At 45.1% G+C, this 26,986-nt stretch overlaps 1 protein-coding gene and 1 long non-coding RNA gene across 5 annotated transcripts in view; one reads left to right on the top strand and one right to left on the bottom strand.

Annotated features, from left to right (window-relative positions):
* The window catches only part of LOC144828970 (kinesin-like protein KIF17), a 1,092,500-nt gene extending 1,083,809 nt beyond the window's left edge, over positions 1-8,691 (bottom strand). Inside the window, exon 1 of one of the 4 annotated variants that reach the window (XR_013610565.1) lies at positions 7,806-8,683. Coding sequence is in view for 3 of the 4 variants with exons in the window: in XM_078687639.1 (XP_078543765.1) it covers positions 7,806-8,030 (225 nt within the window). In the remaining variant the exon portion in view is untranslated. Of the gene's footprint in view, positions 1-7,805 lie in introns of all 4 variants that reach the window. The other 3 variants (XM_078687639.1, XM_078687641.1, XM_078687640.1) reach the window with 3 other exon arrangements.
* Positions 8,692-8,732: 41 nt separating this feature from the next.
* LOC144828971 (uncharacterized) overlaps positions 8,733-26,986 on the top strand; it is a 43,462-nt gene continuing 25,208 nt past the window's right edge. Inside the window, exon 1 of the long non-coding RNA XR_013610566.1 lies at positions 8,733-8,879. This is a non-coding gene — a long non-coding RNA (uncharacterized LOC144828971). The remainder of the gene's footprint in view (positions 8,880-26,986) is intronic.

Below are 26,986 nucleotides of genomic sequence, written 5' to 3'. Positions count from 1 at the left end.
GTTGGGTGACATGGAGGGTCGACTGTTTAGCATAGAGAAGCGATTAAATACCCAGACTGTTACATTGACTAATAAAAAGAATACCCATGTAAACGTTGAACCTCCCCAGTGTGCAGGTGAGCAAACCCCTATATCTCATTCGAGTAATATTACAGACAAGAATTACCAAAATTCCTCACAGTCAGGTCTATATTCACAAATTGGAAATGCTAGATCAGTAGGACTACCCCAACCTGGAATAGGGAGAGAAAGGGCGACAGAGAACCAGATAGGGGATACTGAACATTCACAGTCAGTGCCCCCTGGATAAGGTCCTCTAGGTCGACAAATAGCCAGAGTGAACCAGGAAGATAAAGCAATTCCCCTTCCAATTAGGCAAAAGGCTTCACAGCCTTTTGCAGTTGCCCCAAAGTCTTTGCATCTCCCACCAGACAACTCCGCTGACGGTGGTGCTGGTTAATGTTCCTTCGCTCTCTCCTGGGGAAATCGGCCTTGAGAAATAAAGCCTTGCACTTTCTATTCAGGAGAACGGGAATTAAAAACAGGCTTTTCTCGGAATTTAGAATGGCCAGACGAATTGATTGGGTGGGCAATTTGGAGAAAAGGCTACCTGGAGACTGTACTGTGTTATCTTTTTCCTCACGACAATTAGTGCAAACAATTATGGAGAGGATGGGTAATTGGCAGGTAAGAAACAAGGGGATAAGTGTGGTCCAGTTGGACTTTTTCTATCACCCCCCCAAGATTGGTTCGGAATCGCAGAGAAGGAGGACCATTTATTGGGCCCCCTTCTCACATTTATTCTGTACCCACTTTTAACCATTTTGAGGCACTGAATAACCTGGAGGAGATAGATTGACTGTGCAGTATATCCCCTCCGTCGACAGGTGGTGTAGAGTTGGGTGATTGTCAACTTATGGGGTGGGCGATTATATGGAGACCTTCATTTAGAGACGGCCTCAACAACCCCTTTACCCCAGGAAAACTAAAGATCTCAATGGGAAATGCAGTTTCTATAAGCCCAACAACTGCGCAGGTGGAGATTTTTGACTCTAGCACCAATCTTATGGGTTTAGATGATGTAATACTTAATTGCTCATCTCACCCCTGTTTGAGTAATGTCCTATCTCCCCCTCCCACTACAAAATGGAACTTCTGTTCTTGGAACGTAGCTGGGTTGCGTTCAAAGGTAGATAATATACAGTGAATTGAGTTTATACACGGCAAGGATATTTTAACCCTACAAGAAACATGGTGTATAGACGCGATACGAATTAATGGTTATAAAACATTTAACACGCAGGCTGTAAAGAGTAGGGGGGGATAGACCAAAAGGTGGACTTTGCACTTTTATCTCAAATTGTTTGATCGTGGATAAGCTAGTATTTCATCAAGGTGATTGTTATTATCTCATTTTGGAAATGGTATGTAGTGTAACCCAATATGTGATTGTGGTTAATTTTTTATAATAATGTCCCAGAGGGTGAACTTGTTACGGTGGTTAGAGCACTGAGTGGGGCACTGAATACGATTTATAAAGGGGGTAGAAAAGAATGTATGTTAATTGTTCAGGGAGATTTAAACTGTGCTCCATGTAGTAATACTGATCCTAGATTGTGTGGTTTGGCCGAGAAGGAAGAACAACATTGTATGCATTTTTGTCATTCAAGGACTGGGGAGTGTTTCAATGAACTTTTGCATATGTTTGATCTGAGTATTGTAAATGACCTTTTAGTTCCTCTTGTTCCTTTATCCTATACCTTTAATGGCCGAGGGTTTGCATCAATAATTGATTATATGCTAGTCTCCCAGATCCATGCATCAAGGGTCAACACATTTAAGGTAGAGGATATCACGCTGAGTGATCATTACCCGCTTTGTTTAGCGATTACACCGCCCTGATAATTCCCCATAACTGCAAACCCAAAAGAGGTGATACTTTATCAGGTGAACTAGCCCTAAACTCGTTGTACTCGTTGCGCTGGTCAAAGGTGGACCCAGTGGGGTTGACAGAACAACTGATTACCAATTGTAAACGTGACATGGATATTTGTTTAGATGAGCACTCTCCTTGCAAAGAGATAGTTCAATCCTTTATAGAGATTACAAAAGAGGTGAAGAATCTTTTAAGGGCTCATCCTCAAACAAAACAGAAAAAAAGGAAGGTTGGTTCGATAAAAATTGTACATTAGCCCATTCAAATCTAAAGGGGGTCTTACGTATGAAGCTGAGATCTATCCCTGAGGTAAGAAAAGCAAGGATAGAATATCAGAGAGCATTAAAGGCAAGGAAAAGTGGCCTAAGGGACGAGGCCTGGGAAGCCCTTCATTCCGCTGCTATGCAGAAAAATAACGTGGCCTTCTGGAAAGCAGTTAGAGCACCTTTCCTGACTCTGAACCAGGGTCCGACAATTGAGATTGTGTTCTCCGAAGAGGACTGGGTTAACTTCTTCTCTAAAGTTTATAATGATAATTCTCAAGCGGTTCCTGTGGGGCGCCATATTATTACTTCTCAAGCTGTAAACCCGGTGATTCCTATGCAGGTAACGCTGGAGGAAGTGGAAAAGGCCCTGGTACGGAGCCAAGGTGGCAAGGCTCCAGGACCCGATGGCGTCCCAGTTGACCTGTTTAAACAATGTGCAATTGTGGGGTCCTCTAATTACTCAGGTAATCAATGCAAGCTTAAGTTCCACACTTCCAGGGTCCTGGGCAGAATCCACAATAATTCCAATTTTCAAGAAGGGGGAAATTATAGAGCCATCTCCCTTCTTGATTCTATGGTGAAAGTCATAGGTCGGATTCTTTTAGAACGACTCGAAACGTGGGCAGAACATGCCGCACCCTCTCGGACCTACAATATCGCTTTAGAGAGGGGTTAGGCACTGTGGAGCAAAGTTTAAATCTGTCTATGTTAATGGGGAAGTACATAAGGGCAAAGAAGGGCCGCCTGTGTATGGCTTTTGTTGATTTATCGGCGGCATTCGACTCGGTGAGACACAGAAAATTATGGCAGATTCTGGTCTCGCTGCGTGTGGAGCCCAATATAGTTGCCTTTTTACAACAAGAATATAGTGAGGCGGCTGCTTAGGTCGATATGGCAAGAGGCGAGTACACTAGAGCTTTTCCCGTCAGGCGGGAGGGGGCAGGCAGGGCTGTGTCCTAGCCCCCTTCCTTTTTTAACTTGTACATATATGCACTAGGAGACGAGCTACTTAAGAGTGGTCAAGATTTCCCACGAGTAGGAGGCCGTCCGATACCTACCTTACTGTATGCGGACGATGTAGTTCTGATGGCACTCACGCAAAATGGTCTACAAAGGATTTAGGCAACTTTAATGTTTTTATGAAGGATCTGGATTTACCAATTAGCTAGCCTAGACCAGCATGAGCGTCGATGACACCATCAAGACCATGAGCACAATCTACTCCGGCTCTCCGTCAGACCCATTCCCGCACCACGTATTCAACAAAGCAAGCAGCTCCATCGCACCCCACCTACGCAATGTCATCAATCTCTCCCTTGAGACCACAACCTTCCCATAGAGCTGGAAACATGCCGAGATCAACGCCCTACTCAAAAAAACCAAGGCAGACCCATGAGACCTCAAGAACTTCCGACCCATCTCTCTGCTCCCCTTCCCGGCCAAGGTCCTCGAGAAAATCATTAACAGACAGCTAACCCGATACCTCGAAGAGAACAGAATCCTGGACCCTTCCCAGTCAGGGTTCCGCAGCAACCACAGCACCGAGACCGCCCTCATCGCTGCCTCCGACGACATCAGGACCCTGCTGGACAACGGCAAGACCGCAGCACTCATCCTCCTAGACCTCTCTACCGCCTTCGACACCATCAGCCCCGGCACACTACGCGCACGCCTCCATGCCGCAGGGATCCGAGACAAGGCTCTGGATTGGACCACCTCCTTCCTCTCCGGCAGAACCCAGAGCATCCGCCTCCCCCCATTCCGTTCCAAAGCCTCCGAGATTATCTGCGGCGTACCCCAGGGATCCTCCCTCAGCCCGACGCTGTTCAACATTTACATGGCCCCGCTCGCACACGTTGCCCGACAGCACGACCTCAACATAATCTCCTACGCCGACGACACTCAATTGATCCTCTCCCTCACCAAGGACCCCATCACCGCCAAAGCCAACCTCCATGAAGGTATGAAGGCCGTCGCCGACTGGATGAACATCAGCCGTCTGAAGCTGAACTCGGACAAGACGGAGGTCCTCATCCTCGGCTCCAACCTGTCAGCCTGGGGCGACTCTTGGTGGCCAACGGCACTGAGGGCAGCCCCGACTCCCACCGACCACGCACACAACCTGGGAATCATCCTCGACTCAACGCTCTCAATGACGAAGCAAGTGAACGCCGTCTCCTCCTCCTGCTTCAACACCCTCTGCATGCTCTGCAAGATCTATTGATGGATCCCGACAGGTACAAGAAAGACAGTCACCCAGGCCCTCGTCAGCAGCAGACTCGACTACGGAAACGCCCTCTACACAGGAGCCCCAACCAAGCTCATCAATCGACTACAACGCATCCAAAACGCCTCGGCACGACTGATCCTCGATGTACCACGACACGGCCACATCACCCCCCACCTGAGAGCCCTGCCCTGGCTCCCTGTCAACAAGAGGATATCTTTCAAGCTCCTCACCCACGCACACAAGGCACTCCACAAGACCGGCCCAGCCTACCTCAACAGACGGCTCTCCTTCTACACCCACAACCGCCAGCTACGCTCCGCCGACCTCTCACTCGCCAACGTACCGTGCATCCGAAGAACAACCACCGGCGGAAGATCCTTCCCCCACCTCGCCGCCAAGACATGGAACACAATCCCACTGAGCCTGCGACAGACCCAAGACCTGCTGACCTTCAGGAGGATACTAAAAACCTGGCTGTTTGATCAGTAGCAGCCCCCACCTCCCCCCCCCAGCGCCTTGAGACCCTCGCGGGTATGTAGTGCGCTTAACAAATGACTGATTGATTGATTGATTGATTGATTGACCAATTAATGTTTCTAAAACCTTTATCATGAATTGTGGAAATAAGAAATACAGAGGCCGGGGAAGGGAAACTTTTTTGGAAGGCAATAAGGTATCCCAAACAACAAGTTCTCATATTTGGGTATCCTATTTAATGATGATGACACCTGGACAAAAACCATAACTGCGAAAAAAACTTGCATTTATGAGAACCACCAGCGCACTTGCCACTTTCTGTAAGAAACTGGGGCGTAAGCCACCGGGAGAGATTATACAAATTTATGAGGCAAAATGTCTCTCTGTGGCCATGTATGGAGCAGGGGGCATGAGGGTTCACGAACACACTTCCGATACAATTGGTGGAAAACGCCTTTCTGCATTTTATCTTGTCGGCACCACAAAGCACGGCCACCTTTGCCTGCCATGAGGAATTGGGTCTTGCTTATGTATCGGATCTTATTAAATTAGAACTCATACTCCTCTGGCACGAGATATTGACAAAGGAACAGACAGCATTGAATAGAACTATTATGGCGGATGTAATGAGACTTGATGGGGTCCGTATGATCCCCTGGACGAAGTATGTCGAGTCTTTTTTATCACTATTAGGCAACCCAGGGTTGTATTCAAACCCCAGCACAATGATTGGTATCTCTAGAAAGGAGTTAAAATCTAGGGGCCTTGCGTACCTAGTTGAAGAGAGAGCATCAGGTGAGCTATCGAAACCTTGTGTGTTGAAACATCAGTTAACACTAACATCTGGAGGGATGGAGCCATACCTGTCCTTTGTATCTAGTGGGTTTGATAGAATGTTGCTTTTTATATTCAGATTAGGATCCATTCACAGATTATTGTCATTTCCTATGATGAATGACTGGTCGCATAATTTATCAGCCTGCCCGTGTGATTCCCAATCAAATCGGATAACACTACACGTGATGCTTTTCTGTAAATTGTATGTGACACCAAGAAAAGCATTAATTGTACCCGTTTTAAAAGCGTATGGCCTTAGAGAGTGTCGCATAGCGCTAATTTGCTTGAAATCCCTAGAAAATGTACATATTGCCTGGAGGATTGTTTATATATTAAAAGAGTGCTCCGAATCAGGAAAACACTGGGTTGGGATAGTAAGGCGCAGAGGGGGGTGGGCGGTGACCGATGATATGAGTAATGAGTTTTAATGATTTTTAAACTCATAATCGTTTTTTTAATGTATTTTATAACTGATTAGAATATGTTTTAGCTTGTATGCTTTATGGCGAAAAGGGTGTTCGGTCAGTTTCAGCAAAGTCCTATTTTATGGTAATTTTATAAATTCCGAGTTAATGAACTGCTATGAACTCATTTTAAATATGAACTGGTTCTGTAAATTGTATTTTATTGTGCTTTTATGATTGTCCTCTTACAATCTAATAAAGCTTACGTTGATTGATTGACATATAGGTGTCCTGCGCTCAATGGCTCAGGTTCTGATTAACAATAATGAGGCTGAGCGAAAAGGGCTTCAGGAACATGTCCCAGCTGGTAGCAGAAGCTTTACAATGGTTAGAGCACCTATCAACAGATAAGGCTTACACTTTTCCTTTTAATCCTTGTGTAAGAGTAGGTTGCTTCATTCCCTGCCATATGAATGTAGACTTGGGTGGCAACACTGACAGTTCAGTGGGAAATGAATAAGGCTTTTGTCAATTATGGTGATATTTTGACACCTTTAATTTTTTGGCCGCAAGATCACCTACGGAATTATTTATTCTTATATCCACATGGGTACAGCCAGACCAGAGGAGAATATTTTGTTTGACATATTGATCTATAAAATCTTCTGGCAGTGATACTATCAATCAAAACACATATGGAGACCTGGAGGAGTTAGTTTGCAATTGCTCCTTCTACTTGGATCACACTAGATGCTGGCAACAAATGTATCTTCATTCCCATGATTTGCTCCTCAATTCTTGACTTTCTTATTGAATCCAATGCACCACATATCAGGGACTCAGGATAGCAAAAGAGTGATGCTACTACTGTATCAAAAGACCACAAAACCTATTTGTCAATTTTCTTAAGTGCAGAAAACGCATAAAGTCAACAATGTCAAAACTGAGTAGGTGGTTACAATGTGACATTTGAAAGCCTAGGAACTGGTAGGCTAAGAGCCCCAAACTATTATTCAGTTGCACTCAGCCAGAGGAATTCCAACATCATGGGCTAAAGTACATCTTATTGCCCTGGTGTATCTCTGCTGTATAGTGTTGTGGATATCTGTCTCTATGTTTATATCGCACTAAAAACTACAGGGGGGAATGGGCTAAGGCTTCAAAGTACACAGATTAGGGACTCTATGATGAGATATTGGTAAGCCTGAAATAGAAAAGTGCGTGTGGCAGTAAGAGTAGTTGTTGAAAAGAGCTACAGCCTTTGAAGGGGACTTTGTTGAACCCTCACAATGAGTGTGATGTGATAGTAATGGAATGACTTGTGGATAATAATCCACATTACTCTGATGTTAGTCAATCGCCAACATAACTGAATTGTGGTGGCGACTAATGGATTAGACATATGGACGGGAAGAGCCTTGTAGGCTGATTTTAAAACAGCAAAAGGGAATGGATGTCTTGTAGGCTGATATGGAAGCAACACAATGAAATGAAGGTCTGTAGGGATGCACGATCATATATAACAAGTGAGGAGATAAGTAATATACAGTATGAAAATTATTTCAGATACATAACTACAATTGATCATTAGTACGCAAATAGTGCAGCGCAAAAGCACAATAACCATGCTCTTCGTGGAAAGAATTTAGGCTCACCTCCACCAACGGATATGCAATCTCATTGTAGATCTGTTCAGTTGGGTGTTCTTCAAAGTAGGCTCCGTCGAATGTGAACTGCTTGGGGGGTTCACTCCCTCTATCCATTTTCTGAATAAAACATTGGCCCAGCGTGCTGTTAATAGTCACCACCGCCCTACAGTTCAGATATTTTTCTCGCTCAATCATTGGTCGACAGCGAACTACCACCTTCACGGACTCCATGATCCTTTGCACACTCCAAACATAGTACTGAAGATCCAAACATTAAGGTCTTAACTGAACACCATTTGCTAAAGAGAATTTTTCATTTCCGATTGAATTCTGCAATGTAGTTTTTTCCTGTGTGAAAATGTTATGCTTTTGCATATCAACTTAATTTAACAATGGCTCATTGGAAGTGGACAGCCCTGTCTCCAAATGCGAAGCGGCCACAAAAAGAACCAACTACTCTACTCCTACTAACTAGTGAACCTTCGTGTCCTAGAGGAGGTGTATATTGGTATCTGTATTCGTCATCTGAAACGTGTCTGTGTCACACCTCCACTTCCTTCTCTTACTCGGCCTCTCTTCTGTGTTTCTTCTCTACTTCTCTCAGACTCTGTGCTTCAGTCTCGTCCCACCACTCTTCTTCTTGCCTCCTATCTTTCAACATTACATCCTCACTTAGTTACAGCACTTGTCTTCCCATCCCAGTGTCCCATTCAGAATGTCAAACAGTTTTCCTTTCGAATTGTCTCTCGCCACGACATGGCTGGCTGTCATTCACTCATCACTTTTTCGCTTCACTCTAATTCACTACAAAACTATATTCTATAACTCCCCAGACCCATTAATCCGTCGTCAGTTACCCCTCCTCTCAACGGTAGCGTCTAGTTCCCATTAGAGAACGAACGTAAAGACGCAGACGTAGGAAGCACGTTGAGCGCAACCCAGCGCCTTCCGTAGTCCCTTGTCGTGACAACAACGTTGTGCGTGTAATCGTGCGGTGATTGTTCCTACCTGGCTCCCTTCTCGTACGTGGTCTGCTGCTCCCCTGGTGAATAACGCGGCCATTAGTAGCAGACTCGCACAGTGAGTAGTGATCGGTGGTGCCATCGACAAATAACTGATAGCGACTCAAAATCAACCGTCTGACGCGTAGTAGGTTACATACATGGGGGCGTAGCTTGCTTGGACAGTGGGGTGGTGGTGAGTTTCGGATTTTCCGACAACCACACTAGCATATCATGTCAATCAATGTATGAGAAACAGTGCAGGAGGGCTTATGGGTTGGTGGAAAGAGGAAGGAGAGCGGATTGTGAGGGGATACTTAAATCACAGTAATTGAAAAAAAAAAAAAAAAACATGATTGAAGACCTTCAAAACGGACTAGAGTGTGTATTTTTGTCTGAGAGAGCATTTAAAAATCCCCGGTGAAATCCCAGAGACTCCTTACCATACTCAACTGAAAGCTCCTGTACCCAACTACTTCCTGTTCCCAACTACTTCCTGTTCCCAACTACTTCCTGTTCCATATGCACGAGCAGTTTGCCTGCTCCACAGAAAGTATTACCTAGCTGAGGTCAAAATACCCCCCCAATATGGCGCCTCCTCCCCAATATGCATAAAGGGGGAAGCTGTCATGAGGACATCCTGAGGGAATGCGACATAACACTGACCCCGGGATATTGCCCACTACACTGGTTTACTTACACCGCCTGGAATAAGACTACCAGCAAATTCATAGACCTGGGGTTGGTCCTGCTAAACGAGAAATTACTAGTCACTGGAAGGCAAACAGTGCCCCTAGCGTCTTGAGGTGGCTGCAGGAGTTTATAAAATGGGCAGATTGTGAAGGGATTTGTAGACTGCAAATGGCCCAAAGAACTGGCAATGAAAAAATACTGGACACGGCAAGAGTGTGGGTGGTGTTAGTAGAGTTGCTAGAGCACCCGACTGATGATGACTAACCACATCTTGAATGAGTAGAACTGTATGTGGGGGTTGAAAACCTGCCCTACCTGTGCACGTAGCCTGGGTGAATGAAAGTGTATATTGCATAGGGGCTTACCCTTTTTAGGTCTCGGCCTGCGTAGGCTGCGCTTGCGCAGTCCTGCTGCCGAGATTTTATGTTTCTAGAGTATGAAGGTAAACGAGCCAGCTCTTCTCCATTGGCTGGCTTCCTAAACGGCGGCCAGCCATTGGAGAAGAGCTCTGCCTGTCACTCTAAGCCCTGTCCGTTTTGGATTGAGGGGCGTGTTTTTTGCTGTCCTTTCTATCCGTGACGTCATCCGTCCCTCAAAAAAAAACACACCCCCCCAGTCTGAAAAGGACAGGGCTTATCCGCAGCTGCTGCCACCATTTTGCTTGTTATTTTCACCAAATGCTTGTTGTAACATTTCTCTCATGTAACGTAACTGGTTCTGTTGTACAGCGCTCTGACACCTTCGGGTAAAGTCTGCACTATATAAACATGCATTGAAAAAGAATAAATGCTACAGGGTCTGAGATTTGCAATACGTATATTGTTGTCTCAGATTCTAAGCTCCTCCTAGGAACCTCTGTTCCCGGAACTAGATGTGCTCGCCTCGCGTGGATGGAGGAGCAGCGGACCAAGCACTCCGGCACTTCCTGTCTCCCATGCTGAGGTCTGTGCAGAGGTGAGCGGGCAGAAGATCGAAGGGGGCGGCCTGGGCAACGTGCAGGATGAATGCGGTCAAGGCAGCGGTAAGGATGAGGGCCCAAGCAAGGGGAATGTGGGAGAGATGCGGCATGTGAAGGCGGCTAGGCAGGCAGGCGCGTGCTGTGCGGGCTCTCAGTGGGATTTGGAGAGCGGTAACTGCTGCTTAGGAGGCAGACCTCGGGTGAACATGGATGACAGCAATCAGGGTTCTGCAGCAGATCTTCACGTCCACGTTATTGTAAAATGCATGAGAAGCTGCTGCCGGTGCCTCGTCAACAAACCTGCAACACCTAGCGCGAGGGTAAACTTGTTAAAACATGTGCATTATGCCGCATACTTTGCCATTTCTTGCCACGCTCACTTCCCCCGCCCCTCTCTATTGCAGCAGGACTCCGCGTCATATGATCGAGAGCGGCGCACAGTTAGCAGGCTTGTTTTACTGTCCCAGCCACCCCTCTGTACTGCCCCAAACCTCCTTCCACGAGACTCACCCTGCACCCAGTACTCTCTCAGCATTCCGTTGTACCCTGCTTTTCTCCCCAGTTCGCCTGAAAGCACCCCTACACACGGCCTCTGTCTGTGTCACGATTCACATGCGCTGCCTTTTACTTGCCCAGTACTCCGCCTGCACACCCCGTGTACCTCGTTATCCCCGTACCTCTGCACTCCGTACTCCCTCAGGTTGTAACCCATATCTCTGCACGCCCATGTCATGCACCCCCTGTGCCCCATACCTCAGTGCACCCCTGTATCGCATACCTCTGCACCCCCGTGGGTTATACCTACGCAACCTTATGTCTCATACCAATGGACTGGACCTGCTGTATCTCATACCTCCGCCCTCCCTGTGCCCCATACCTATGCAACACCTGTGCCCCATAGCTCCGCCCTCCCTGTGCCCCATAGCTCTGCCCTCCCTGTGCCCAATACCTCCACACTCCCCTGTGCCCCATACCTCCGCACTCCCCTGTGCCCCATACCTCCGCACTCCCCTGTGCCCCATACCTATGCACGCTCTGTACCCCTACCTCCGCACTTCATTGTGTTCCATACCTCCGCACTCCCCTATGTCCAATACCTCCGTATCCCCCTGTGTCTCATACCTCTGCACTCCTCCGTGCCCTGTACCACCGGTGAGTGCTCGCTTTTCTTGTCTACCCCCTGTTTGTGCTCCGTTGTGGTTATTTTCCTGCCCTCTGTTCCCTCGTTGTGGTTGTTTTTCTGCCCTCTGTTCCCTTGTTGTGATTGTTTTTCTGTCCTCTGTTCCCTCGTTTTTCTGCCCTCTATTCCCTGCTTGTGCTCGATTGCCTCTGTTTCCTCGTTGTGATTGTTTTTCTGGCCTCTGTTCCCTCGTTGTGATTCTGCCCTCTGTTCCCTTGTTGTGATTCTGCCCTATGTTCCCTTGTTGTGATTCTGCCCTCTGTTCCCTTGTTGTGATTCTGCCCTCTGTTCCCTTGTTGTGATTCTGCCCTCTGTTCCCTCGTTGTGATTTTTTTCTGCCCTCTGTTCCCTCGTTGTGATTGTTTTTCTGCCCTCTGTTCCCTGTGTGTGTGTGGCTCTCTGTTTGTGTGTGTGTGGCTCTCTGTTTGTGTGTGTGTGGCTCTCTGTGTGTGTGTGTGTGTGGCTGTGTGTGCATGTGGCTGTGTGTGTGTGTGTGGCTCTGTCTGTGTGTGTGGCTCTGTCTGTGTGTGTGGCTCTGTCTGTGCGTGTGGCTCTGTCTGTGCGTGTGGCTCTGTCTGTGCGTGTGGCTCTGTCTGTGCGTGTGGCTCTGTCTGTGCGTGTGGCTCTGTCTGTGCGTGTGGCTCTGTCTGTGCGTGTGGCTCTGTCTGTGCGTGTGGCTCTGTCTGTGCGTGTGGCGCTGTCTGTGTGGCTTTGTGTGTGTGTGTGGCTCTGTGTGGGTAGCTTTTTTGTAGGTGGCTCTATGTGGGTTGCTCAGTCTGTGTGAGGGTGGCTCTGTGTGTGTAGGTGGCTCTTTGTGGGTGGATGTGTGTGGGTCTCTCTATGTGAATGACTCTGTGGGAGCCCTCTGTGTGGGTGGCTCTCTATGTGTGCGTGTGGGAGGCTTTGTGTGTGGGTGCAAATGCAATAGGTCTAGCATTTGCGAGCGATTAAGCTATTGGCATTGTAAATGACAATGCCATTTATGTATATGTTTTAAAAACAAAAACATAAATAAAAATAATGTCATGAGCAATGCCAATAGCTCTAACTTTAACAATGCCGAGACCATTGCATTGTAAATGCTTGTTAGATCCCTTCCTACTCGAATTATTGTGACTGATGCCTTGCATGACTGGATATTATTCTCCACAGAGACATGGATGATTGAGCGACATGCCTGGGGGGGTGGGAGTGGGTAGGAGTTGAGTGGGTGGGAGGGTTCCGGTATTTTATTATTTGTTGTGATTCTTGTGAGTTCGTAATGGGGCGGACTGTTGAGATATCAGTCACCCACTGCAGGGATATAGAGCATGGCTATCATGAGGACTCTGATTTGACCTACAAGTACTGTTGACATTTTATGACAGGATCACACATGGCGAGAATCTGAAACTGGTGCTGTGCGATCCTCGGATATGGTTGTCGATAACTATTGTCGAAAGTAATATGTAAGCTCTACATTCCCATTGTATTGCTCCTCACTGCTTGCATACTATTGAATAAAATAGGTTTACAAAAAAAAATGAGGACATCCTGAGAATACCAAAGAAACTCCAGCTGCTGCTGTTTCCACGTGCTTCTTTTTTTTTTTGCTTTTCTATGGCGCCGGGGGTTTTTCTGACCCTCTTGACCCCTCTGGCTCGGAGTATTTGAGTCTCCCCTTATCTTGCTGACTGGCTGATTGTCTCTCCTTCTTTCTCCATGCAACGAAGGAGGTGTGTATAGTCTATTGTCTTCTGGATTCTTTTGGGTTCCTTTTACCCACAGGTTGTCCTCCCTGCGCCCATTCCAGCTCTTCCACCTTCTGTCCTGGGTGCTTTCCCAACCTTAGGTGTTTGCTTGCCGAGTCTGGGAGAGTTGACCTCCGCATTGCCCATTCTCCCCAGGGCCCATCTTCCTTTCTTCACTTGTTTCCGGCTTCTCATTGTTCAATGGCTTTCATTCCGGGCCCCCCCGAGGTTGGGGATCTATCTGGTGATGGTTTTGATCCTTCTCTCTCGGTGGTCTTGAGGACTGATGCGTGCGCCAGGGGAGTGGGTGCTGCTGGGGGGTTCCTGGGCCTTTGGCAGACAATCCCATTTCTGGGCTCTCCGGTTTTCATACTGGTGGGACTAAATGGAGGTGAGACAAGCACTGTCTTTGCTTCCTTCCTCTCCTTCAGCACAGTGCTGTCTGTTTTCAGACCGATGGCTAGGTCGTTAATGACTCTGTCAACCGGCAGGGCGTAATGCTTCAGTCTCTGTTTTCTATTTTCCCCGGGGGATTGGCCGGTGGGCCTTAGGGTGTCTCCTCTCCAGACTGTCTTTCTTCAGGGAATGGTGAATGGGTATTCGTTTTCTATGTGCTAGATGTGCTGTTTCCAGGTTCTGCCTTCTCTGGCTGTCCGTTTGCCTCAGCAGGGTTGGCCTTTCTCCTTCAGTTTGAGACCTGCTTCCCTCGAGTTTTGGCTAGGGCGATATGTGCTTTCTCCTGCCCTTGCTTTCCCGCTTCCTCAGAGGAATTCAGGTGGTGCCGACGGGGGTTCTACTGGTTGTTCAGTATTGGTCATGATGCCTTATTTCCCCTCTCTCGAGGGTTTGACAGTTTTTCTGAATTGGTGGTTTCCCATACAACCATCTCCGCTGCTTGCTCCTCTTCTCTGCATGTCCTCTCTCGTGTGCCTCTGGCTTGGAGTTTGGCCCTTGTGAGCTTGTCCCTGTTAGCTCTTCGCCCCTGATATCTTGTGGTTGTTCTTGGAGGGTCTTTGACTCTTGGCATAGGGGCAGGGGTCTGTCTCCTGTCCTTTGGTCAGGGTGCTGTATTTTTTTGGGGAAGGTTTTGTGTTGGGTCTACCGATATCCTCCCCTCTACGTTCCCAATGGGTCTCCATTCTGGCCTTCACAGGCTCAGTTATGTCTTATTTCTATCTATTGGGGGCTCAATTTGGCTGACTCTTTTTTCCTTCAGAGTCCTGTCTGCTGTTCTCCAGACCCCGCCCGTGGTCTTCTATTGATGCTTCTGGCATATGTCTTGTCCTCCGTTGCACCCCTGGTTTCCTTTGGCCTTGTTTTTTTTTTTGTCCTTATAGTGTCTTCTGTGGCGTTGGAGGTTCTCCGTTCTCTAGATATGTTGTGGGCTCTTCGCATCTACCTGGGCCATTCCAGGCATTTGGGCTGGCAGCTCTCTTGTGTGTCGTCTCTGGTCTCACTGGGAGGGGTCTTGGGCCTTCTTTGCCCCTTCTGCCTCAGGTGGTGGTGTGTTCTGTTGTCTTTTCTCGCATGATTGTGCTCTTCCATCTTTTGGTCCAGTGGCGGTCGCCTCAGAGTGTTTCCTCGTCCTTGGCAATATTTCTGGGTGCGCCGCTGCGTGACATTTGTACTGCTGCTTCATGGGCTTTTCCCCACACTTTTGTGTACTACTGCAGTCTATTGTTGGGTATGACTGCGTCCACAGAGTTTGGTACTCATATATTGTCAGCTCTACATGATCCGTGCTTTGGGTAATTTTGGCATTTTTTATCAAGTGTGTTGCGTCTTTCTTGGTTTCCTTGTAAATCAATTACCATGTGTTTGGGTATGGACTTGTGCGTAAGTATTGGGACAGGAAGACGGATGAGGAGGTAAAGCCTGGTTACTCACTGGTAATCTTCATTATTCCGAGTCTTGGTCTTCTTGTTCCATTCCTGACCCTGTCCCTCCCTCCCTGGTTTCTGTTTATGGTGATTCGTTTTTTTCTTTTTTATGAGTTTATTTGGTAGTCTGGGGATGTCCTGATGACATACTTTCCCTTTTATGCATGCTGGGTAGGCAGCGCCATAGAAGGGAAAGTATTTTGACCTCAGCTAGGTAATAGTTTCTGTGAGCAGGTAAACTGCTCATGTGTAAGGAATGGAATGGGAAGACCAGGAGTCAGAGTAATGAAGATTACCGGTGAGTAAGTGGGCATTACAAAAAATACATTTATTAGGGGGGTGTAACACCCCAAACAACTGCCCCCCCGGCTACCCCCCACTCCCCAGGGCACATACCAGTTCCCGAGACACAGCAGGATAGCCACCTAAGTTTGGAAAAAGCACCAGCCTTGGTCTTTAATCTTTTTAAAAATCTCCAACTATGTGTATAAGAAAAGGGCACATATAAATATTGTAAAACAGCACACATTACCGCACAGCTAGTTTGACTTTCGCAAAAAATTTTATTTTCATCTTTTTTCATTCAGTGTGTCAAATGGGAACCAAGTTCCCCAAATTATTGGTGGCCCCTATATTTATGAATTTTTTATATATATATATATATATATATATATATATATATATATATATATATATATATATATATATATATATATATATATATACGCTCCAAATCCTCCCAAAACTTCAAGGAAAGAGTAAAACAGCACTCGGAGGGCGGAATGTTGCCAGCACGCTAGATTTTATTCAGCGGAGAGGCACACACAGACGCGTTTCGGCGTGCTGCCTTCGTCAGTGTGTGTTACACTGCGTTTAGTGTCGACATGTTTTTAAACATTTTGCCAAACCCACATTCTGGACATCAACAAAGAAAATATATATATATATATATATATATATATATATATATATATATATATATATATATATATATATATATATACTTACTTACTATAAGGGTCTTTTAGCCATATCTTTTCAACATATATATATATATATATATATATATATATATATATATATATATATATATATATATATATATATATATATATATATACTTACTATAAGGGTCTTTTAGCCATATCTTTTCAACCCTTGGTCTGTGTTCATTCTCATTTTACTTACACCCCCTACAGCATACCAGGGACAGTAGGTCAGCCTACTTCGCCACTGGCTAACTGCACTTCAAGTGACTGCATTTTGCTCTCTCAAAGGGAGCACATCCATACAAAAAGTAGTTCCATTCAGTGCAAGTGTTTTTATTTGTATTTCATTATAATTATTGCAAAACAAAAACTTGATAAATATCAGTTTTTTTCCAACACAACATTTAAACAGCTTGTGAATGAATAGTACATTTCAAAATATATCGGGAATTATGAAATAAATTTTTTTTTAAATTCAGAAGTGGGATGCAAACAAAGATTTACATAGGAGCAAAACAAATCAGAACACTTGGTAATGTGCAAATGACAAATATTTGCAGAAACTCAATTTCCAGACATTGTACACTACATAGTTTTAAAACCACAGGTCAGTTGGAAATTCTGTGGCCATTTTAAAGTGAAATCTGCTGATTGCAAATGAGTGTGCTGCTACTTTATGCTTTAGTTATGTATTTATTAAAAGTGACAGTTTGTTAAGGAACTGAGGCAAGTCAGTGGTCATGTGTATCCTATGTGGCTAGATTTGTATTATATATGGAGCAAAAGTTTAGTCTATAAATCAAACACAAGAGTTTTCTGTACATCAGACATGCTGAACTTGCGTATTTGAAGGTGCTCTCATATGTGATAAAGAAGAAAATGGTGTCTCAGTGAATTCAAATATTTGCCCAGTATCACATAATTTGAAACCAGTCAGTCAAAAGATAACTTTATTTGGTTTGTCACAACCATAAAGCACACAGTAAAAATTTGTATCAGTCAGAAATAAAAGTAACATATTTTCAATAATACTTTAAAATATTGACAGTTTCTATAAAATTCCCAACCCCTTTCCAGCCCCAAGCATTTGATCTTTTTCCACTTTCGCAAGTAGGTTATCTACTAATGTCATAAATTTTACCCCACGGCATGTGAAAATGTTCGATGAGGCCCCCATCCAGATTGTTACCGCCTGTCTGCAAGTGCGAATATTTAAGTCATTTAAGGTTGTTTTTAGCAACTTCCTTCTTTCAACTTTTATAGACTCACAGACGCACATTAAGTGACATATGGTTTCTGTATGATACCCACATAGACGGCATGTCTTAGCTTGCTGTTTACTTTTCCAGGTGGGGACCAAGTCCTTTGCGTAGTAATCACCTAATCTGTATGCCATGAACCTCCTTTTTAATGATAGACGGAAGTGGGCCGCTAAATAGGGTTGCGGTTTTGGTTTTATATATGAATTTATTACCACCCAGGCGTGACGACGTTTGGTCAGTCTTCTTTTATCTTCCACGAAGGATAATGTCTTGGCCCTGGTGTTACACACTCTGTTAAATGTTGTTCTTTTCAGGTTGCTGTTCCAGGCTTCCTCGATCTCTAATGCCTCCAGGTTTATATGCAGATAGTCACCCCAAGTATTTGGGTTTCTTTGGTCAAATTGTGTCTTTATTTCCGTCCAACATAGGTTGTTCAGCGATCCCGTTTCCGATGCTCTTGAATTTCCAGCACAGTTTTGCAAACATTGCTTTTCTTTGGTAATCTTGGCACTGGAGACCAAATTCCAAGCGTATCTGTGCTGGAGATGATCCTTTAAAAACTGCTTTATATACTTTGGTCTGTAGTTCGTTTAAAATGTTAATTTCTTTACCATGCCATATTTCCAGTCCATAGGATAAAGTTGGGAGCAATTGTGCTGCCATTATTTTCAGAAGGTGCCCATATGAAGGACATTCCAGTTTCTTGTAAAGCTGTTTATAGGCGAATGTTAATGATTGGGCTTTTGCTTTTATATCCCTTTTTTGCTCCCTAAAGGACATGTTTCTGCCCACTTTAATACCCAGATATTTATATGAACTTGTTTCCTCAATTTGTGTATTCTTTGCGTACCATTTATATTTTCCTGGCCTAGGGCCTGCTAGTCTCACCACCTTGGTTTTTGTTTTGTTTAGTTCCAGGCCTAAAAGATCGAAATAATCAATTATTTTGTTTATGACTCTTTGCAGCCCTATCGATATTTGGCTCACCACCACAATGTCGTCCGCATATTGCAGGAACTGAATTGGCTCGTTTGCCAGCTGTGGCGGATGACCATTTGTTTTTAGCAAGTAGTTGTTTAAATCTGCTAAGTATAAATTAAATAAACTTAGTGAGAGCACACAGCCTTGTTTTAATCCATTGGTTATGTTTATCTTAGACAATATTCTTCTTCCGTCTCCTAGCTTTACTGTGGCCCAAGTTTCACTGTATAAAGATATTATTGTGTCTATCAGTATTTGGGGTAATCCCCATGCTTCCAATTTCTCCCAAAGACGATCGTGCGGCACTCTATCAAAAGTAGATATCAGGTCGATGTAACTTGCCAGTAATCCTGCCTTTTTTCTTTTCTGCTTTTTCAATCAAGATCGTCAGTGCTGAGATGTTTGTGATGGTACCCATGCCTTGTCTGAAGCCTGTTTGAAATTTTGGAATTATTCTATTGTCCTTTGTCCACTTCTGTAGGTAATGTAAAATACAAGAAGTAAAAAGTTTTGCCTCTACATCAATGAGGGCAATGAGCCTGTAGTTCCCAGGTACTGTTCTACTACCATTTTTGTAAATTGGGTGGAAAAGATTTCCTCTCCAGGATTGTGGCATCTTATTTTCACAAAACAATTGGTTAAAAAGGGGTGTGAGGTAATTGGCCCAAAATTCAGGGTCAGGGCCTGCTGTGCCTTCGGCTTTCAATTTTTTTATCAAAAATGTTCTGTGTTTTACTGTTGTCAATGGTATTAGGTCTTCCGATTCCGTGTTGGTTTGATCTTCTTTCAGTTCCTCTTTTTCGAGCGCGATTGCCACTGATTTCAGTTCTTTTCCTTTTACTTCATCTATGCTTGCTTCTTCCCACATATGTGGCCCTGTTTGAGTATTATACAGTTTGTCGATATATTGCAACCAAGCTGATTCACTTATTCCTACATTCTGTTGGGTTCCTGTTCCCTTAGTTAGTTTGTTTATTAGGCCCCAAAATTTGCTGCTGTTCGATTAATTTGCTTGCCCACAGCAATTCCTCCCATAGCTTTTCTGTGTGTATCCGTTTTGCATCTCTGCACTCTTCCTTGTATTCTTTTCTCATTTTTTGGATCTTGCTATTATCTCTTTCTATTCCCATTCTGGTTACTACAGCATTTAATCTGACCTCCTTAGCGATGTTTCTTTTTCGATCTCTCAGCTGTATATTATACCATGGCTCCTTTTTGGCTCCATACGTCCATTTGCCTACTGATTTTGCTGGAAATTTATCTAACAAAGACGTACGCAAATTCTCCCAATCTTGTGCCAGTAGATGTGCTTCCAGTGGCCCAGTATTCTCTACATGCTTGTTTACTGTGTCCATTATCTCTTTGATAATTGTTCCTCTCCATTTAAGTTTCCTTAAATTATATTCTTCTGGTATTGCGACTAAGGATGCTGTACTCTCTTTTTGCTGCAGGTTTAGATGTAATACTGTTTCTTGAGGGGAATGGTCGCTCTCCAGCCGCGTTATAATGCGGAAATGATCGACCAAGTGTACAAGATCCTTGCTGGTTATTGTGTAGTCTATAGTGGATTGTTTATTTCCACATGAAAAGGTAGTTCCCGCTGGTTGGTCTCACTTTGTATTTCCGTTTAAAATACCAAATCCCAGAGATTCCAGGTCTTGCTTCCATTTGTTTACTTGAGGGGATTTTTGGCTTCCACTCTTGTTGTTGTTGCCCCCTGTCAAATTACAGTTAAAGTCGCCTGAGACAATCATCTCATAATTTTGATGTGTTACTGCAATGTTTTTATTATGTTTATCAAATTTGACAATTTTTCAATTTTCTTTTCGGGATAGATGTATATGTTTAAAATCAGCAACTTCCACCAAGCTCCATTTGAGGGATGCTTACATTCGAGTTTTGTGACTTGTATCCAGTTTTCTCCGGGGTCCACTTCCTCTACTTTCCAATCATATTCTACTGTTATGTATGTGGACAGGCCCCCCTGTGGGTGTCCATACTTAGCGACTTTTCTGCCATTACGTGGAATTCTTCATAGCCTGCTATGTGTCTTGGTGTTACGTTCCATGTTTATTGTAGGAGAATTATGTTGAATTTTCCCAGAAAGGAGATAGTCTCCTGGTCCTGTTCCATTTTCTTAAAATCATGGACATTCCAGGAGCAGATTTTTATTCTCTTCGCCTTTTGCTTAAATTCTTGTTTTGTATTGCTTTGCTCCCTACTGTCTGTGAGTTCAAAGTATGAGGTACCCAGGACCAATCTTGATTTCCTTCAGACTGATGGTTCGACTGTCTGGAAATTATACCGTTTAAACATGAATCCCGACTTATTTGTTGGGTTGTGGGCGTACTTCTTGCTCCCTTTAAGACGGAAGTTGCTTTTCCATTTTTGTTTATTGGTTGGTGTGTCTCATTGTTTAATAACGGGTATGGATATTTTATGCGCATTGGGTATGCCAATGTTATGCCCCAGGCTGCAAAGACCACTCTTGTGGAGAAATCAACTCGGTTAGTTCTTTTGATACCCATGTTGTACTGCTTACTTCTAATTCTGTCTCTTTATTCATTTGGACAAATTCTACCGCCAAGACTTCCGCTGATGTAATTTTCCTTAATTTGGGAATCTCTTTAAATAATCGCATTATGTTTCCCCTGTTTAAAGTATCCACTTTTCCTTTGGTTGAATATTCTGGCCCAAATATTAATTTACAACCTGGCTCTGCTGAATCTATTTGTTGGTTCTGATTTTGATTTGGTCCAGCTTTGTCCATTACGGATTCCCAGTAGTTGTTTTGACTCATAAACTCTACGATGGGCCTTTCTTTTAGGGGAGGCTTTGATGTTAAGGCTACATCGTCGCTTTGCTCTGTTTCAATCTCTGCTGTTCTACGACTTATGTCTGACCTGCTGTTATCCTTGTATGTATTTATTCAAACGGTACTTTGCATGTCCTGCCTTCTTTGTCCAGAGTAATTTATAATTGTGTATCGGTACTTGTGAAACGTTCAGCTTGTAGTTCAAGACTTTTTTCCCTTTTAGACAGGTCTGATATCTGATCATCTTATTTCCTTATGGTTGTTTTTATTTGGTCCCTGTTTATTAATCCATCTTGATTTTTTGATGCTGATACATGTTCCAGTAATCTTGTTTCTCCTTCATGTTTTTCTATTACTGGTTTATATGCTGACCTTTTTCCCTTTGTTTCTGATTCAACCTCTATATTATTTATATTGTTTATTGTTTTTACTCCTACATTCTGTCCTCTTTTTGATTTGTATTGGATGATTTCTGGTGACATCTGTTTGCTTTGCATGGAAGTGCTAAGACACCCCGTACTATCTAACATAATTTGAAGCCAGTTTATGGGTCAAAACCATTACAGTTAGGTTGAGTAGATTAATTGTCACTAGACCTGCAGTAAAAAAAATTGGATTTTTTCGAGGTCTGGATTGTGTCCATTTGAATCTATTCTTTATAAATAATTATTTTTCGGTCGCGCCTAGCGCTGAGCGCATACGCTGCTCTGCGAGGCTTCTTATAATTACTCTGTGTGGGTCTGACTCCTCCCATGCATTGGGTTGACTTTTGCATGTGTCTTTTTGGAATCAAAGCCTGCAAATGGCTAAAGGTGGGTGCATGTCCCACCTCTTCTGAAAAGTTCACTCCCACGGCGTTTGGCACGGAAGTAAGCAGCTGCACGCAGGGCAGCAGCTGCAGTGCCTCCTTGCTCCCCTGTGCCCGCCTCACCACTCCTCTTGAGCTGCTTGTTTGTTCTTGTTAATTGTTGCCCTCTTATGATCGCTGCAGACCAGCTCATGTCTTGTGCTGCCCTCCACACACCACCACTTCCTGTCGCTTTCTGCCCGTCCTTGCAGATCAGCTCACGTCTTGCGATGCTCTCCCCACACCACCACTTCCAGTCACTGCCCTGTTTATCCCACACATGGCTGAGCCTCCGCTCCTATTGCACCTGGACAGTGCAGTCAGCAGCAGCCGCATACCAAGCAAAACAGGTAACTGGAGGCTGCATCTCCATGTTCCCAGACCAACACAAGTTCTGTAGATGTTTTATAATGTTAACGCATGTATACCCCATAAATTATTTATTCCTTGACTCACAGTGCTAATAAACCTAAACTTCCAGCGAAGCCACATGAAGTAATCTAAACAGTGCAAAGCATTTTCTTTCGAGTCACTGTGTTAAAAGTATTTGCCGCAAAGCTCTTTAACAATTGGTTTTGTCGGGTAAAAACATTTCTTTACAAATCAAAACATTTGTGATATCAATGTATCTTTGATGCACATGGAAAACAGAAATAGGAAAAAAAAATTGGGTGTTTACCAAAACATCTTTATACTTTTCGTTTTAGCAAAACAATGCAAATAATTAAAAACTACTAATGGCTGCTGTCTAATTATTCAAAAGGCGAAACAGGGCAAGTGACATACATTTACAGTGAGTAGAGTGCCCATGTGAAGGATGGTGACTGAGTGTATGTACATGGACGTGAAGAGATTTTGCATGGAAAAGGAAGACATTTTACAGGTCCAAACAATACATGTTTCCAGTATCTCTAGCCCAAACGAAAGAATTGCTTAATGATTATGGGACAACGAGATCTAAAGATGTTTGGACAGATGTATCCGTCGACGTTTCAACCCTAATAACCGCAAAACTGGGATAATGTCATGGTGGGTCTTCTTCAGGACAGTGGAGCAGGAGGTCAGACAACCTAGAGGGGAAAGAATTCAAATGAGAACATGTTCCACAGGGTACTAGTAAAAGAAAACCGGGCAGATGTGCCAATAAACTCACACAATCCATACGTGTTAATGGATTTTGATAACAGAAATTCATGGCGCCATGCTGTTTATGAAGTAGGTGGGAGAGATGGTACCCTTATTTAAGAAAGGAGAGGGGGGGAAGGGAGGGCCTAGTTAGTCTGAGCTCAGCCAGGCAGAACCATGATCAAAGAAACACGAATGTCAAATGATCATACCTCATAATTAGGATCCCAACTGATCAAGTGTGGTGAAAGCACTTTGTCGTCAATCACCTAGAGTTAAACAATAAAGTATGTGAATGCTTAGAACACGCACTGGTGGTGATACGATAAAATATGCCAGCATCAAATGGAACATACCTTGGTAAGTAGGGAAAGTCCAAGAGCGATGTCTTGAAACTTGTGACAATGATTAAATCATACAGTAATACTTCGATGCTTCAAGTCCATTAGAAGGCATCTCTTTGAAAAATATAAATTTCTGTAAATAAAAGTAATTTAAGCCGTCAAGGATTGCATAAAGATTGCGTAAAGGATGGATGCGCTCATCAAAATGGAGTCATATTTGAAAAGGTAGGTAATAAAGACTGGGCCAAGGTTTTGCGCGCTTTTTAATTCTTAAACTAAAGACTACAGGAGAGATTGTGCATGGGGTAGCTATTACGGATTAGACCAGGGTTTCACGCGCTCTTTAATTGTAGGATAAAAGATTCACTAAAGAGGAACGTTTACACCCCCATTGTATACTCTTGTTCATACCTTGCTTTCTCAAAATAGTGATGTCAAGTGTTGTATATTAATACACACAGGATCTAAGCACTAATTACTGTTACTTTCAAGGGCACTTACACCATTTTATGACCTTCATTTACGCGCAGCGGAATGCTATAACCTGCTCACAGGAGTGGTGGGCAGGCAGTGTATATTAATTAGCATTTTGCTTTTTAGGTCTCTGCTGGTGATGCAGCGCGAAAGCGCTGTCGCCAGCGAGTTCTAGTGTTACTGACTTGCTTCCCAAGTGGTACAGACCGGTGCACGAGCAGATTGTGGTCTGTGGACGCGCTTGTAAGACATGCTTGCCACAAAGTGTGTACAGCTTCTGCGCGTTCATTAGGGTTGAGTCAACAGTGTGAACCCGCCGCGCTCCGGAAGACTTGCTAGCACTCAGCAGCATGTGGGGCGCCTGGCGGCATGCCGAGATAATTACTTTCTGTTTCGTGGGTGGGCGTCTCACTGGCGCCATGTGGTAGAAGCTTCATTTGACATTTATTTTTACGTGATATAACAAATCGTGCCTACTCTGCTGCTGCTCGTACACTATACATTTGTTGGTTTTCAGCAAATTGTTCATTTCAGTATGCGTAGTCTGCTGCTGTAGGTTGCAGTTTGTTAGCTATAAACAAATAACTCATTAGTTATACGTGACCTGCCTGCTGCTGCTTAAGCTTTTGGTGTTTGTAGAGTTGTGCTTAGGTTCTTTGTGAAGCTGTACTGCAATTGAAAACAGCGTTTCACACACCCATACAAAAACAAACACCCCCTCCCCTCCAGCTTTCGCTTTCCCTCCTGCGTTTTAGGCCACACTCTCCGTCTCGCTCTCACCTGTTGTAATTCTGCCAGTGGGAGGCAGGAGGTCGGGGGCAGCAGAAGAGCACGGCCCCGGTGACCGGGTGGAACGTACCTGGAACGGCCTGGACACCGCTGCTGTGCGTGCTCCGTGAGCCTGGAGCAGCATGCAGCGTGCTGAGCAAGTGGGAGGAAGAAACTGGAAGTGAAAGCCAAGCAGCTGATTAAACGTAACAGACGATTGGCTCACGTGCCTACTAAAATACGCCCCTTGTTTCCCTATGCATTCTGGAAATTGTAGCAAAGAAAAAAGTGGACTGGAGCATCTAATTACGTGTGAACCAGGCTAATCAGGCAGCTTTGACCATAAGATTGAAAAATGATATCCCAGGACTGAAGGGAGATGGCAAATGTGGTGTGCCCACTCCCTCATTGGTCTCTTCAATCCTTGTCAGTGGTGGAATACTTGTACACGTGGGGCCGGAAAAGAGGCGTGATGTTGGGGCTCTACGGTACGCTCACAAACCACCTTTTCTCCTAACCCATCTCACACAGCCCCCCTCCTGCATCCCTTTACTATTGTGGATACCATTCCCCCTCCCTTTTGGTACCACCTCCCTCCCAGCCTCTAGCCCGCTCTCCCCCCTTCTGTCCCATCTCCCCCATCCCCCCTTCCGCTACCCCCCCACCGAACACACAGACGTGTGGACTTCCCGTGCATGGGCATTGTAACGGGGGAGGCATGACACAGGTTACCCCGACGAACGCTGCCACCTCGTGTGGGTATTCACCATGTGACACCCCCTCCTGTCTTTACAGCCTTCCCCACCACAGGTCTGGACAGTGCCCGAAGAACGATACAGCTGTGATGCCGAAGAGGACCATGACTGGCCCTTTAACTGGAAGCGGACTAGTGAAGAGGAGGAGCCACAACATGCCTTAAATCAGTCAGGTGAATGCAGTCAGGTGTGCTTGTACACCGGAGGAGAGGACAGCGAGTGGAGAGGAGCGGCGTGGAGCGAGAGGAACGAAGCAAGAGAGGCGAGCAGAGAACCCGGTACACCATCTACGGAGGAGGAGGCGCGGAGAGACCCGTCGGCGGCGAGGGAGCCTGGAGGCCAACGGCAACACGAGCCACCCAGCCACACGCCAGGAGGTGAGTGGCTCTCCGAGGTACGTAATCGCATCACGGGCTGGGTTAGGAGAAGAGGCGGGTCTGTAGAGTAAACTGATTCCCTTCGTTCCCCGTAGTACCCTTCCTGCACTTCCCCACTCCCTCACTTGCTGCAAATAGTCACCGTTGGTGCCCGCTCACCCCCTTCCCCTTCTGACTGTGTTGGGAGATAAACAATGAACTGATACGCCCTCTCTTGTGTCTTCTACCGAGGCGGAGTGGACCACCAAGACGGAGACGGACCAGGAAGAGACGCGACGGAGCCCCATCCGGAGGAGGGAACCTGGAGAAGACGCCGAGCAGAGCGAAGTCGATCCCCGAGAAGGGCTCCTGTCAGGAAAACTTGTACTGATTTCTTGTATCAGCAAATAAAACCCGAAAGAACTAAAACGCGCCTCCTGCCCCTTTCTACCCTCCCCGCTACAGGCATGCACCATCGCACACCCATGGCCCACCGTACTACCAGAGACACCGTACGCCCCAAGACGGTCGCACATGACGCCCCCGGTCTGACCCGTGAGACCACGCTGCATCTCGGCTGCACCCCACTCCTCTACTGTGACACTAGCTCTACGACACAGGTCCCCCTCCCTCCCCACGTGCAGTGGCCTTCTCAGACCCACAACCTCTTTCAGAGGAGCCACGGCCCAGGGGCCTACCACCAATGATGCAAGGAGGATTGCTTGTTGTTTACCACTTTGGGTCTGCCACCAGGGGTCCGGCGCATTGCACCGAGTCAAAAGTCTGGTAGCACAGACTCTAATGACGATATATATACCACTCCAATGCTTCCCCTCCCCACTCTACTGCACAGTTCCCATGTTGTAAAATGTTGTCTTAATAAAAAATTACGACACAAAAAATAAATGCATTGGTGCATCATTTGGAGTAACCCGACAGACTTCAATGCACCTGTACCACAGATGGAGAGGGACAGCCACATACATGTACGCAGACACGCACACATACACACAGTAGCACAGCTTTTGT

Source organism: Lissotriton helveticus, chromosome 4_1, assembly GCF_964261635.1.
Source record: "Lissotriton helveticus chromosome 4_1, aLisHel1.1, whole genome shotgun sequence".
Taxonomy (NCBI): Eukaryota; Metazoa; Chordata; class Amphibia; order Caudata; family Salamandridae; genus Lissotriton; species Lissotriton helveticus.
The sequence above is the reverse complement of the archived record's forward strand: the minus strand, read 5'-3'. Positions and strand labels throughout refer to the sequence as shown.